We start from the raw sequence: 15,254 nt of genomic DNA, 5'->3' as shown, positions 1-15,254 counted from the left end.
ATAATGACTTCTACGACAGTTCTTATTGAGTGATGCATGTCAAGTATCTAGTAGTTAAAGCGACAAGGTTCTATAGTGGCCTAGGATTCTAATTGGTTGACTGTACCTAACTCTACCTTACCGTAATATCCAAAAATGTATAATTATATGAACTTAAACCTTAAACAAAACAAGACCACCTATTATCAATCTTTCGAGACTTATAGTTAGTCTAATTATCTCTCTTTCTGGCTTACACATATAAAAAAAAAAAAATATATATGTATATATATATATATATATATATATATATTATAGGACATTAGTACACAAATTGACTAAGTCCCACAGTAAGCTCAATAAGGCTTGTGTTGAGGGTTCTTAGACAACGATATATATAATATATAAATATTTATAAATATTAAAATTCTATTTTCCTTTAAAATTCATTTGTAGTTTTACATGTACCTATGTAAAATGTAAAATTGTTGGTGCAATAATGAATATTTACTTACTTACTTACTTACTTAAATACATAGAAAACACCCATGACTCAGGAACAAATATCCATGCTCATCACACGAATAAATGCCCTTACCAGGATTTGAACCCGGGACCATCAGCTTCGTAGGCAGGGTCACTACCCACTAGGCCAAACCAGTCGTCAAACCCCCCCGGTTTAAAGTAAAGAGAGTATTATTTTACATAACTCGAAGAAAAAGTATTGTATACAATAGTAATATAATCTAGCTATTCAATCTCGTACCTTATTTAGGTACACGGTACTCGACTGAAAAGTTCCCCATTATATCACTATTATATAAAATACTGTTAAAACTTAACCAAAGAAACAACAACATTCTTATTATCTGCTTGTATTTCCCTCCTAATTGACCTTTCAAAACATTTACCACTAGCATGCCCGTCCAAAGTAAAAAGCTGTATCTTTTCAAGAGACTCATAGATACTTACGACGTTATTCTTAGCTTCTTTTAGAAACATCGTAAAGGCAGATCTGGCAACTGGTTAAATCCAAACTATCCGCAACCTACTGTAAAGTACGTCGTACGTTTGCCCAAAAATATACTACAGAAAACGGGGTTAGTAAAAATTAGGGATGTGCTTTCTAATTCGATAGTATTTTTACCCAGCAGTGGAAACATCCTCTTAGTACCAACATTTTTACAAACTTTTATTTAACTTTCACTGTTAGTATGTATGTATGTAACAATTACATACTACTATGTTAGTGTTAGTCAAATTTTGGAAGCTATAATTGACCCACTTCCCGATTTTCGACCGAGCTGAAATTTTTGTAACTCAGATGATAATGCAATATTATGATGATATGGAGCTGATCTGATGATGGAGACAAGAGGTGGCCATGGGAACTCGATGATCAAACAACGCAAAATAATAATGTTTGGAGTTGTTTGAATTGTCTCGATGAGTATTAGTTGCCCGTGGAAAGAAAAGTACAGTCAGCGATGAAATCTTGTACCTAAAATGATTTTTTTGGCTTATTGACTTAAAATTTTTTGGCTTCTTCACTATCTGAAAAGTATCACTGAGAGTTACCCCTTCTGCATAAGATACACCCCTCCCGCAGCTTTAAATATTACCATTATTACCCAATACGCAATTTCCCGCTATTAAAAAAAAAATTCGTCACTGAAAGTTGTGGTCGGCTAAAGTTCTATGTGCGATTTTTGAGCTCAAGTCAGAATATTGTTGTTATTCCAGTGCGTTGGCTAAATTATAGATAAGTAGTATAGTAATGTATAGATATAATTCCATCGCTGAGACAGAATGTAACAAAAATAGTGGGGATTCGTTTAAGGGTATGTTGAATAGAGGGTTGGCCGACATGGATGACTTTTTCCTAATCACACGACTTTTACCTAATACAGAGCCCATCCTTACAGAAAATAGCAGCCAAATAACACTAGACCCTACATAGTGTTGTGTTTCTGCCGGTGTGTAAGGTTGCAAGAGCTCTACGAGGGTGCGGAGTGTTAGGGTCGGCAACGCGTAACTCCTCTGGAGTTGCAGGCGTCCATAGGCTACGGAGACTGCTTTCCATCAGGCGGGCCGTATGCTTGTTTGCACCGACGTAGTAAAAAAAAAACAATACCTAATATTCCCTTAAACAGATCCCCACTATTTTTGTTACACTTTGTATGTATGTATGTATGTCACTTTATTGCACATAAAACAGACAAAACAAAAACAAATCTTGTATCAAACAAACTCCATTTTGTCAACCCTAGCCAAAACATTTGAGGTAAAAATGCGCCAGTGTGCGCGCTCGTTTCTATGTAAATGTTATTGGCGTGTTCGTTTAATCCACGCGTTTCCCGTCCAAACTGCTTGTATCTGCTTTAGACCGGATTAGGGTTGCTAAACTCGACTCGATTACAGTCGCGGAAAGGGGTAATGTTAACAGTTTTTTGGTGGAAATTAAGTGCATAATGTGGATTTTAATTTGGGTAAATATTTTTTTATGATGAAATGGGTTACAATTGAGTTTGGGATTATTTAAAGTGGCATTTAAGGGATTTTTAACAAGGTTATGTTTAAGGCTTTCCCAAGAAAAAAAAAGTAGGTCCAGTTCATGTGAAATTAATATTAAGTCACCAGTCCGATTAGCATTTAGTACGATAGCTTTGCATTTAAATTTGAAAATCCTATCCTAATTTAAAATTGATTGTATTTGTACAATACAGCTAAATATAATAAACCTGTAGAGCTAAGATGGTCGGCTCTTTATCATTTGTCACTGTTTGTCATGTTCTAAAAAGTATGTAAGCGCGAAAGTGACGGGCATAGTGACAAGTGATAAAAATGGAACCATACTGCCACTGCTGTGCTTCAAATTCGACAGCTTAAATTGATGGCGCTTTATAGTAACTCTGGCTGTCAAAAGTTGACATTATACAGCTGTCATATAAGCATATAGCGCCTTGCAGCAACATCACCTTCTGCAGTCAAATTTGGTGAATTCTTTTTACACTTTTATAATACTATTTGCTTAACACCTTTGCATACAAACTTCTATGCAGAGGGGGTCACTTTTCTCTGCAGCTGACTTACTTAAATTTTGTCTGTTTTTTTTATTTTATACCGCGACGGTGGCAAACAAGCACACGGCCCGCCTGATGGTAAGCAGTCACCGCAGCCTATGGACGCCTGCAACTCCAGAGGTGTTACATGCGCGTTGCCGACCTTTTAAAAACCTGTACACTCCTTTTTTGAAGAACCCCATACTGTAGACCCTCTGGAAAACCTCGGAAGGGAGCTCATTCCACAGCCGGAGCGTCCGCGGGAGGAAATCCCTCTTGAACCGCACAGTACGCGACCATTTAGGTTCTAAGGTGTGAGGATGAACACCGTGCCGACGGCGAGCGGTGCGGTGATAGAAAGTGGCCGTTGGCATCATGTCAAACAATTCCTCAGAGCACAGCCCATTGTACAAGCGGTAGAACACACACAAGGAGGCAAAGTCCCTCCTTAGACTTAAAGGTTCAATACCGCTTGTGAGTTTGGGATCGTCAACGATTCGCACAGTGCGCCTTTGGACTGAGTCAAAGGGTCCAAGCTGGCATGCTGGTGCTCCTGCCCAAAGGTGACAGCAATACTCCATATGGGGTCTAACTTGCGATTTATATAGCAGCAGTTTTTGCCCCGGAGCTCTGTTTCTAACAAACCCAAATATTAAAATGAGGGATAGGGACAAACGATTCTAAACAGCCTGTTATTGACCGAAGCGTAGTATTTAACAGATGTTTAAGTATAACTTCATTTGACTTTATACAATCCCTGAATCCTTGTTTGACGCAAGAACACGAAAAACCTTAAGCTGCACCAGAAATAACCCATGAGTTACGACACATCGTTACAAAAAAAAACCTCCATAAACCAATTTTTATTGGTCGATCAATAATATTTTATACGCGCATTCAATAACAACCAACGTTGCTCAAGCGAATAAAGCAATAATTACACCGAATGGTACATAAAGAAGATTTACGCGAAACAGTCCATGGAAGTCGTAAAATCCTCGAAACGGGAGTTGTGTAAACATCCCTAGTGGGAAAGACTCGCATATATTTCGGGCTCAATAAAATAAATCCGGCGGCTCCATAATAACATTCAGAGAGGTGAATTATTTTCTAATCCTCGGTTGGGAAGCTAATAGTTCGCACGTGTTGGCATCCGGCTGAGTTAGGGAGGAAAACATCCCGAGAAAAACACGGTAATGCTCGCTTAATGCGCTCCACCTTAATAATTGTCTAATAAATTCGGCGGTAAAGCTAGGGATGTTATTACAACCAAACCGTAAGTCGAACGGTCTTTAAACTAGTATAAGGTACAGTCAAGTGGGGTATTGGGGTAAATTCGATAACGTGGTAGTTTAAAAAATAATTTGGACCTGGGTATGTCCTTAAACTACGTCCAAAAGAGAGTATGAGCATGTCATCCCGCTTTGTGTGGTAGGGCACAGTACAGCGGATGTCATTCCAGATCTAGAGCAGAGCCCAACTGGGGAAGTACTTCCACAAAAAACCGCAGCCAAATAACGCTAGACCCTACTCATAGTGTTTGTTCTTGCCGGTGAGTATGGTTGCCAGAGTTCAATCAGGATGCGGGGTATTAGGATTGGTAACGCGCATGTAACACCTCCGAAGTTGCAGGCGTCCATAGGCTACGGTGACCGCTTACCATCAGATGGGTCGTATGCTTGTTTGCCACCGATGTGGTATATAAAAAAAGTCGCTAATATCTGTTGAACTTAACATTTTACAACAGGCTTCTCGCTTTTTAATGACAAGACCTCCTGTTGTGTCCTGGTGTTGAAAATATAATATTAGTGGTGCAATGAAGAATATTCACTTACATCCATACTTTATACTTTGGCGATATTCACGCTACTACAACGATCATCAAGGCATCTTGGTTAGGGGAAGTCCTGGACCAGGTGGGAGCTTAGAACCACTTATTAAAAAAAGTGCCAATATCAAATTATTTATTTTATCAGCACTGAAATATCAACGATATCTATCTGGACGTGACAAACGCATTTAAAAATAGTTATTTGTGTCCCAAGGGAGGAAAAGTAGGAAATTGCGTGCCGCGTGTAAAATTGTTACCCGAGCCGAAGGCGAGGTGGAGATGGAATGTCCTACGTTTCCTCCCGTGGTACGCATACTATTTTTCTGCTTGACGGAGGCGGAAAGCGGCAACTTTGTTTAGCGCAGCGGGAGTAAAGTTGACGCTTTCCGCCACTTTTTGACACTTTTCTTTCTCCCACGCAATCAAGTCTCCTGGAGTCCCTCTACTGTTGCAACACTAGAAAGTGTTTTTATTTTAGTAAATATTAGCGATTTTCAAATGATTCCGCTTGTTAACTTACTCCGAAGCACCTTACATACTTATATGTAGTTACATTCGGATTGCGACTTCAGCAGCGTAGCTGGTGCAGCGATGTAGCAGCATGAAATATGGCTATTTTTCTTGATAAATTGCATTGCTGCTATTTGCCGTCCGAATGTAAACTAAAAGGTACCATTCGGATTGAGATAATACCAACGTTACTCCTGTGTCTGTAGCATTGACCTACCGAGGCTTCATTATTACTGGCAAACCCGAGTGTGCGACTATTCTGGGCTGTCTGAGAAATGGGATGCCAGCTCATAAAGCGCCAGAGAGCTGATTTATCTCAACGAGCGCTGCTCTATATACGATTGCTATCGTTTTAGTAAGGTCTGAGTGGACGCTCAAAGCGGAGCGTTCGGCGGGGCGTGCAGCGTGGCGTCGGGCTCACAAGTGATGTGAGCAGCGTGCACTAAGGCCGCTCCTATACGTTTGCATTTGTTTAACATGCACGCCGCACGCTCCGCCCCCATGCACGCCCAACTCGAGCGTCCACTCAGGCCTACACTTACGGCCTAAGTGGAAGCTCGAAGCGGAGCGTTCGGCGGGGCGTGCAGCGTGGCGTCGGGCTCACAAGTGATGTAAACAGCGTGCACTAAGGTCGCTCATATACGTTTGCATTTGTTTAACATGCACGCCGCACGCCCCGCCCGCGCCCCGCTGGCACTCAACTCAAGCGTCCACTCAGGCTTTACACTTCAGGGGCCCACTGATTGACAGTCCGCCTAATGGTATCGGCCTGTCAGTGAGAACAAAAAGTTGACAGTTCCGAACAACTGACAGGCCTATATCGTCCGGCGGACTGTTAATCAGTGGGCTCCTTTAGGGTACAAAAGCAAATACACAACGAATTGTGTTGCGACAATTCTATTCTAAAAGTGACAGTATAGTATACCTGCTTATCCGATGGACGTATGTATTAATGAAATTGCTGAGTGTATCTCAGGTTCCCAAGAGCCGTAGCAAAAAGCTGGATATAGATGAAAATCTATTTGGCTAGTTGTTAATTTTGTATCAAGGATGCCTACAAAATAAGAATAAGTTTTTGGCAAAAATGATTTTTGCTACTGCACTTTTCTTACCACGGGCAACTGATACTTATCGAGACAATTCTAAAAACCCCAATGAGAATTAGGCTGCGTTGTTTCATCACAGAGTCCTATAGTCACCTCCTGTCTCCATCATCAGATCAGCGCGATGGTACCATCATTTGTCACCCGACTTACATATGCAAATGGTTTAAGGCTACCACGACTTTGACAGTGAGACAGTGACATATTTGCTAACGTCTTCGTAACTTACTTTCTATACATCTCGCTTGCAGTAGGTTACGCACCGCTAGCAAATATGTCAGTGTCAGGTCAGTGTCAAGCTCGTGGTAAGGCTACTGCGTCAAAAAAGATGGTGTTGACATGGTGAAAGGCATTAGGTATGTATACCAATTTAATCTAACACCAGCATGTCAACACCATCCTTACTACATCACCAAAACTTCCATTATTTACCGCACAACAGATGTTTAAAGGTTTAAAAGTCACAAAGACGAACGAACAAATAACCTGCAATATTTTCACGCCATTTCACCCCACCAAGAATGCACGTCGCCTCAGATTAATGTAGCTCCATACATTTATTTTCAACTCTGTTCAACAAGACACTAGTCTATCCCCACCTTTATCCAAAACCCAACATACTCAAAAATCAACTTTATCAATTATTAGCTAAAGTTTAAATTCGCTTGATGAGTTTGGAACATAAAGCGTTTGTTGGGTAGGTGAGGTATGAATTTTCTTGAAGTTCTTTTCGTGTCTATCTGAGCACTTTGCAAGATAAAATGTGTACGAGATGGTGCATAGATCAGGCTCGCGGCGTCTGCAAGTGACAGCGGCGGTGAAGCTGGAGTCTTAGCTTAAATAGGGTTCTTTTGCTAGATGCAATTTACTTTGAAGTACATTCAAGAGGAATGAAATTGGATCAATTTCTAAAGCATGCCTACATTAAACCAAACAACTTACCTAATCGGTTTTCATTGTTTGTAATTTGATGTTATTTTTAAGTTTATATTGATAAAGAAATATTTTTAAAATATTACATTTAGCTTAAATATTGTCTTAGCTTAAATACGGTTCTTATGTACACGTTTAATTTATACTTGAAGTATACTCAAAAAGAATAAAACTGGGTCGATTTTTATAGAATATATTCAATAAAATGACTTCCTAAGGACCAGCCACACAAATGAAAAATCCAAAATTTGCCACTGAAATTTTAACCTATAGTGCAGGGAATAGAATTTATGTGCAATGTTCCAATTGAATACGATTTAAATTTCATCGAACTGATTAAGTCCTATAGGTTGGACCTTGGGCCTTGGGAGGGTAAGTTTTGTAAATTTCAATATAATTCATGTCCTGAGGCAGATTGATGTAATTATTTTTTGCTAAGAATTAAAAAAAAAAAATATTGAAATTGATATTTCTGAATACCTTGATTACCTATATACCTAGATTTTACACCATGTTTTATCTAAATAAAAGTTATACTTAGCAAAGCAATATTTGATTATTATTATTTTTATACTACGTCGGTGGCAAACAAGCATACGGCCCGCCTGATGGTAAGCAGTTTCCGTAGCCTATGTACGCCTGCAACTCTAGAGGAGTTACATGCGCGTTGCCGACTCTAATAAATAAATATATAAATATTATAGGACATTATTACACAAATTGACTAAGTCCCACAGTAAGCTCAATAAGGCTTGTGTTGAGGGTACTTAGACAACGATATATATAATATATAAATATTTATAAATACTTAAATACATAGAAAACACCATGACTCGGGAACAAATATCCAGCTCATCACACGAATAAATGCCCTTACCAGGATTTTAACCCGGGACCATCGGCTTCATAGGCAGGGTCACTACCCACGAGGCCAGACCGGTCGTCAAGTTGGACATTGGATGACTCAAGCATCTCAGCATTATCTTCCTTCTCTACCGAGTTCCAAATACGAGTAGGTATCACTGTTTTTCTTATCGTATAGGGAACCCCAAAAAGATGGTTCACGTCTAGTTTCCGGTGGCAGGTGCTGCATTAACTTCCTTTACAATCACCGGATACGGCGGACTGGGATATCACTTTGGTCTGTGGTGTCATTCCTCTATATACAGGGTGACTGGTAATTCGACCTATTCCTTAAAGGGGCCCACTGATTAACAGTCCGCCGGACGGTATCGGCCTGACAGAACAAAAAGTTGACAGTTCCAAACAACTGACAGGCCGATATCGTCCGGCGGACTGCTAATCAGCGGGCCCCTTAATACTTACCTTAGGCAACCTGTCCTGACCTTGAACCTCAAACGATAAAAAAAGATAATATGAAGGCAAACAAAGCACAAACAAAACGAAGGTTGGCACAAACAACTCGATTTCGGGTCAGGTCGATTACGATACATTTACTAATTTCCTATTTTTTATTCTGCATTTAATTATGTGGTAATTAGCCGTATTAACAGGAATGACGCGAGATTAATTCCAATTGGAATTGGTATGAAACAGGGTATATACCCATATGGGTGAATAGGTGAACGGGTGTTTGAGTGAATGGGCGTTTGGGAGAATAGATGAATAAGTGTACGGGTTAATGATTATTTGGGGATTGGGTGTATATTTGTATGGTTGTATGTTTTCAGTTTTTCCTGACCTATGTTCATACTGCTGAGGTGAAAAGTTGTAGGTGTGTGCCACACCAGACCAAAGTTTTCACACTTCGTACCTTAACAGTCCCTCTTTACGCTCAAGATTCTAAATTAGATCTAGGGATGTCCATGCGTTTGGTGATGGGACCTCTAAATTTCTATCCTTATGAGTACATTTTATCTTTAAGGGCAATCATCGAAAGTGGCCCAGCGAGCAAAAAGCCTGAGGGTGTGAAGAACCGCGGGAACAATATAGGCCTTTGTCCTTCAGTACACGTGCATGAAATAAGGTCTTTTTCGAGCAAGTGTGATGAAAAATATATTAACCTCCTGACGAGCGGTTTCCTGTCCGTAATACATTAGACACGAATGTAGATTAGACTGTCAGTTTAACACAGTTAAATTTTGTGATCGTAGTTTTGTAGAAGCGACCAACTTTTTATTTTTGTCAAAGTGACTTACTCGTACATCATAATTCAGTAGATTTGGTCGCTTTTTGAATTGATAAATTTAGTTGGCAGTTTTCTGCATCAGGTCATTTAAGCTGGCAAATTTAGAAACCCACTTTTCGGGAGATCAAATAAGTGCTTGATTTTTTTTGCGTTTTTTAGGGCTGGCGGCTTTAGGACGTCCGTTGGCCGCCGCGTGTGCACGGAGCGGGCGGTCGCACGCGGGTGACTTTGTAGGTAAAATCCGTCACACGTGTAAATTCCGTGGGCCTGCGGCCAGGGTAAAATCGTTCCAAATAAAAAATGTTGGTCCTGACATAGATAATTCTTGAAAAATAACATACTTTAACGAAAGAAACAACGTAATCAAACAAATGAAACACCGCAAGACTACACGTAATCGATTATATCGCTCGCTCAAAAGCGATAAAATTAAAAAGGCGGGACAGGAGGCGATAAAGAGATAAAAGGATACCGTTTATAACGTTGATTACGATAGCGCGACGCGATCCGTTAAGTGCTGTTCGGTAGCCGCGCGTGCAGCGACAGCAAAACCATTTTAATTTAGTTTGGCCAAACATTAAGTAAAAGTAGAAACACTACAAGTACGGCTATTACCAGTTAAAAAAAAATATTTCGGATAATAAGTAATCCATATAACGTATACAACTAAATTACAAAAACACATACACATGCACACGCACGCGCACACACACTCACAAACACACAAACAAACACACACACACACACACACGCGCACACACACACACACACACACACACACACACACACACACACATACACACACACACACACACACGCGCGCGCGCGCCACAAGCACATACTTATGGGTTTATATAAAAGTTATTATGTAATTCTTTATATCTCTTTTTGTCACATTTTTCATTGATTTACGTTTACGTTTTTGTAAGTAAGTAAGTAAATGTTTTATTTGTAAATATACGCAGAATGACATTGATGGTCAGTTTATATATGTACAGTTTCACTATATTTTGCCAAACGGCGTACAAAAAATATTAAACTTAATACTAGAAACTAAACTATCATGCTCACCGAGTACGAGTAATTATGTAATCCTACTTACAGCTATGACAATTCAATAATGAATATCAGGTACAAGGTAGTTTATAAGAATTGAATATGTCAAAATATAAAATATAAATTTGTATCATTACATATAATTCATAAATATTATGTCCATTAGATGTCTATTAAAAAAAACGGTTGTTACTTCATATCGAGCACGGATATTTGTTCCTGAGTCATGGGTGTTTTCTATTTATTTAAGTATTTATAAATATTTATATATTATATATATATCGTTGTCTAAGTACCCTCAACACAAGCCCAATTGAGCTTACTGTGGGACTTAGTCAATTTGTGTAATAAAATCCTATAATATTTATTTATTATTATTATTTTTATTGGACTAATGCTGTGATTTACTATGTTTTTATGTTTTCTTGGATATTAGTGCAACCTGATTCTAGTTTTAGTTCTAGTTTTAATTTCAGTGTGTCCTAGCTAGGACTCATTTTGTGGCATCAAGCTGACTGAAGACCTTTTAACACAATTCTGATTTGTGTATGATGATTTATGTCCTTTTTGTGCTTATAAATTCATCTTATCTTAAACATAATGGGGATCCGTTTAAGCCGTTTAATGGCATATCTATCCAGTATCCGAATCCGGTATCGTGTTAAGTGAGAAATAGATTATTTTTTATTCATAACATTTTTGGCCTTTGTATGGAGGGTTGACCGACTTGGACGCCCAGCCCCATAGATTTTTTTCCGCGTCAAAAAATGTCTTCTACTTTTCCTAATCATCACACGATACAGAATATGCCCTTGCAAGCGAGATGTATAGAAAGTTACGCAAACGTAAGCAAATATGTCAGTTTGACACAGTTGAAGGCTATACGGACATGTAAGTGAGAATGATTGGTTATTCGAAATAGGAAAAATAAATTCTACCTATTTCGTAGGTACATAAGATCCATGTTTAGTATGTAACACTCTAATTTATTTGTATTACAATTTCTAGCAACGACTACTAGTACCAGACAAATATATGTCGAAGAACGACTGAATCGTGCCAGCTATTGCTTTTAAGAAGCGTTTATCATGCTATATTCGACATATAGAGCAAGCCGACGCAGTTTCACCAAGGCGTCATAGAGTGCGCTGTCAAAACAATTGAAGTTATGCTGTAAATCAATCTCGAGACGAGAACGGGAGAAGATGACGTCGGTGGCGGTTCCTGGGTTAAACCCACGAGATAGCATGCTTAAGATAAGAAATGTAACATGTGCTATGATTTTATTTTTATCAGTCTTGTCCAGTATAGACTGAGTTGAACGTCGTATTTCATTGATAACCCTCGTCATCCACTATTGAAGGTTTTGATATGCTGTCTCTATGATACGCCCACGATTCCCGACTTTCGCACTTACTTGTTAGAAATTGACAGGCGTTGTGACAGGCGACAAAAATGCGATCGTGCTTAGCCCGCTGGGGCCCATTTCTCGAACGGACTTAGACTAATATTATTAGTAGTAAATAGTAGTAAATATATGTGTAAGAATTGCCAAGAGTAATAAATATATCAAAAATAAACTCGCAAATCAAACAGAATATAAAATATAGGTAACTATTTTAAGTTACGTTTTGCTGTCGGTACCCAGGTATCAGATGATCGGCGGCCGAGCGTAACCGGTTGCACTCAAATGATACACTTTTGACAGCTTAAAGATATACCAGTGGAGATATTGACAGCCACGCCACGCAATCCATACTGAAATGGACGTGTAGAAAGAGGATATTAACCTATCTTTTTCTGACAGATCTTGGACGGAGGGTAATGTTTACATGTCGTAACTACTTTCATTTAGGCAATATTGGAACTTTATTTTGATATTTAATAGTATGTTTAGCTTAATATGTACTAAGTAGAATTTTGTTTGATTAGTCAATAAACCCTTTGAAAATGTATGTATTTGACATCATGAAGGTGAGGTTAAAGAAGTGTACAAGTTTTTGTGTCGGCTTATGTTTCCGTAAAAAAAATTAACAACGTTATTTTATTAATGTATTAAAGATATAATGATAAATTCACCACAATAATTCAATTTCATACAACTGAACTATACTAATAATTATAAAACGAAATTTATACCTAAACGTGTCAGATGTAAGTACTAATATGTTTTACAATTAAAAACATTTTCAAGAGAAACAGACAATACGTTTAATTTATGTGCAAGTTGGTCCGGGCTTATGCCACTGTGAATCGGATGTGATACTTAAACTAATTCTTAAATAATTACTCAAACTACATAGTTGTTTCTTTTACATATTGAATTATACAAGAGTATCGAAAGATTTATATCGAAAAATCTATTTTTTATACACACTTTCCTTTAGCTTCTTCTTTTCATTTTTCATGTCGTTTTTCAGGGTACACCACAATCTGAAAAATAAATAAAACTGATATTGAAGGAAATAATAACCTTCAACGAGGCGTTAGTAATCCACCGAAATTAATACTCAATATGATACCGACGGAAATTGTTATTTACCTTAGAGAACATAAGTAGAAGATTTCAACAAAACCAAGGAAGGGAACCGCAAAGAAGAGACGGCTGAATGCGCATTTGTTGAGGATTATGATGCTGACCTAAATTATTATTGACATTACACTACAAAATATCAGCAAAGCTGAAGAAGATCTCAAGGAAAAGGCCCAACAACCATCAGTTTATAGTATGTACAGAAATAGAAGACCTCGACAATGTCGCGGCAAAGGGAACCTAGGAGGCAGTCGAGCACACGGTTAATAAGGATTAGTTTTGACACTGATGGATATTATTATTATGATGACCGATCTGGCCTAGTCGGTACTGTCCTGCATATAAAGCCGATGGTCCAGGCCTCGAATCTCTGTGTGATGAGCAGTGCTATTTAATCTAGAGTCATGGGTGTTTTCTGTGTATTTATGTATTTTTATACCTATAATTGTCTGAGTACCCACAAAACACAAGTCTTCATGAACTTACTCAGGGGCTTAGTCAATTTCAACGTTATTTATTTATTTTAGAGAACTGATAAGTACTAATAGATGAAAAAACATAAGGAGATTCGTAGATCTTTGCCTAGTAAGACGCATTTATTGTGGATTATGATATTTATGATACTGATGTAAATTATTATTTACCTTAGAGTACAGAAGTAGAAGATCTCAACAAGGCTGAGGAAGGAGAACCCGAGGAACAGGCCCAGAAGCCCTCCGCAATTGGCCAGAAAGTCCGTCAATCCGAACAGCTCCGAACGCCGCATTGACACGAAACGCGGCTCTTTGAAGTAAATTTCCAAACGGGAATATCTGTAATATGATTAAGCATAACACTTTTGTCCAAAGATATCTCCAAAATTCGAATTAAATTTAATAATAATAAGAATAATTCAGCCTATATACGTCCCACTGCTGGGCACAGGCCTCCTCTCATGTGCGAGAGGGCTCGGGCTATAGTCCCCACGCTAGCCCAATGCGGATTGGGAACTTCACATACACCTTTGAATTTCTTCGCAGATGTATGCAGGTTTCCTCACGATGTTTTCCTTCACCGAAAAGCTAGTGGTAAATATCAAATGACATTTCGTATATAAGTTCCGAAAAACTCATTGGTACGAGCCTGGATTTGACCCGTGATTTAAAATTTTATATTATTATATTGTGGTCGGCATATTGATATATATGCCAATTTCAAGTATGCACAATGCACTTAAATGAGGTTGCGATATAGTTTTCATATAATATAAAATCTGTTGAAACACAATCTCCCCGTAGGGATCAAACTATTTTGGGCCTAAATTTTGGGCAAATTTGACGGTACTATATTTTGCGGTAATATTATACATATTTAGTGGAGAAAGTTTTTGTACAGCATTCTAACTGGTCGCTTATAAGCTGATTCGTAGATTTTTTAAATACCTTCTTATGGGACTAAACATTCTCGTACAACCCCCAAAAATATTTTTGGTTGCTTATATTTCGTCGCAATTTCGGGATTGGTCTCATATTGAGAAATGTTCAGCGTAGGCACGCATGTAGCACATTTTCACCTCGTGGAGAAAATCTAAATTCCAATACCGTTCGAATATGAAAGAACGATAGAGGGGCAGATAATTAATTGCGATCTATGATGTTTTCCAATTGACCATGAAAAAAGTATGAACTTCAAATAATGAAAAAATAATGACTTACCTGCGATTACCTTTTAAAGTTCGGTTATCGATCATTTTAATGGAATTATTATATTTTTGTAAATCAAATTCTGTTTTAAGAATTTCAGCATCATAGTGAACACTGTCGCAGGACGGCAAACAGTTACATTTCCCATACTTCAGGTTATTCGATGCTAACTCATCTGCAAGAAATTTACTGAAGTGAACATATTTAATTATTCATAAATAATATTGGTTTTTAAATAGCAGCTGTAAAGTTACACATATCGTAGGTAAGTTGGAGTACAGTAATAAGGCCTGATATTTTAAAATGAAATAAATTTAATCTTATGAACAACATTTATCTTAAATTATTCTAAAATCTAGATATGTTATAGATCTCGTATATTTAATAATACTTGTAATAAGGGCCTTTTTCCAACA

The 15,254-nt window shown here is 38.1% G+C and overlaps 1 protein-coding gene across 1 annotated transcript; it reads right to left on the bottom strand.

Moving 5' to 3' along the window:
* Positions 1 to 12,072: 12,072 nt before the first annotated feature.
* On the bottom strand, positions 12,073 to 15,044 carry LOC133520357 (pickpocket protein 28-like). The gene is made up of 3 exons (XM_061854733.1): positions 14,851 to 15,044; positions 13,801 to 13,968; positions 12,073 to 13,056 (listed from the first exon to the last, which is right to left on the bottom strand). The coding sequence occupies exons 1-3, from the start codon at positions 14,883 to 14,885 to the stop codon at positions 12,984 to 12,986; spliced, it is 276 nt and encodes a 91-aa protein (XP_061710717.1). The 5' UTR covers positions 14,886 to 15,044; the 3' UTR covers positions 12,073 to 12,983.
* Between the last annotated feature and the right edge of the window lie 210 nt (positions 15,045 to 15,254).

This window comes from Cydia pomonella, chromosome 8 (genome assembly GCF_033807575.1).
Source record: "Cydia pomonella isolate Wapato2018A chromosome 8, ilCydPomo1, whole genome shotgun sequence".
NCBI lineage: Eukaryota > Metazoa > Arthropoda > Insecta > Lepidoptera > Tortricidae > Cydia > Cydia pomonella.
Note: the sequence above shows the minus strand (reverse complement) of the source record. Positions and strands in the feature narration are given on the sequence as shown.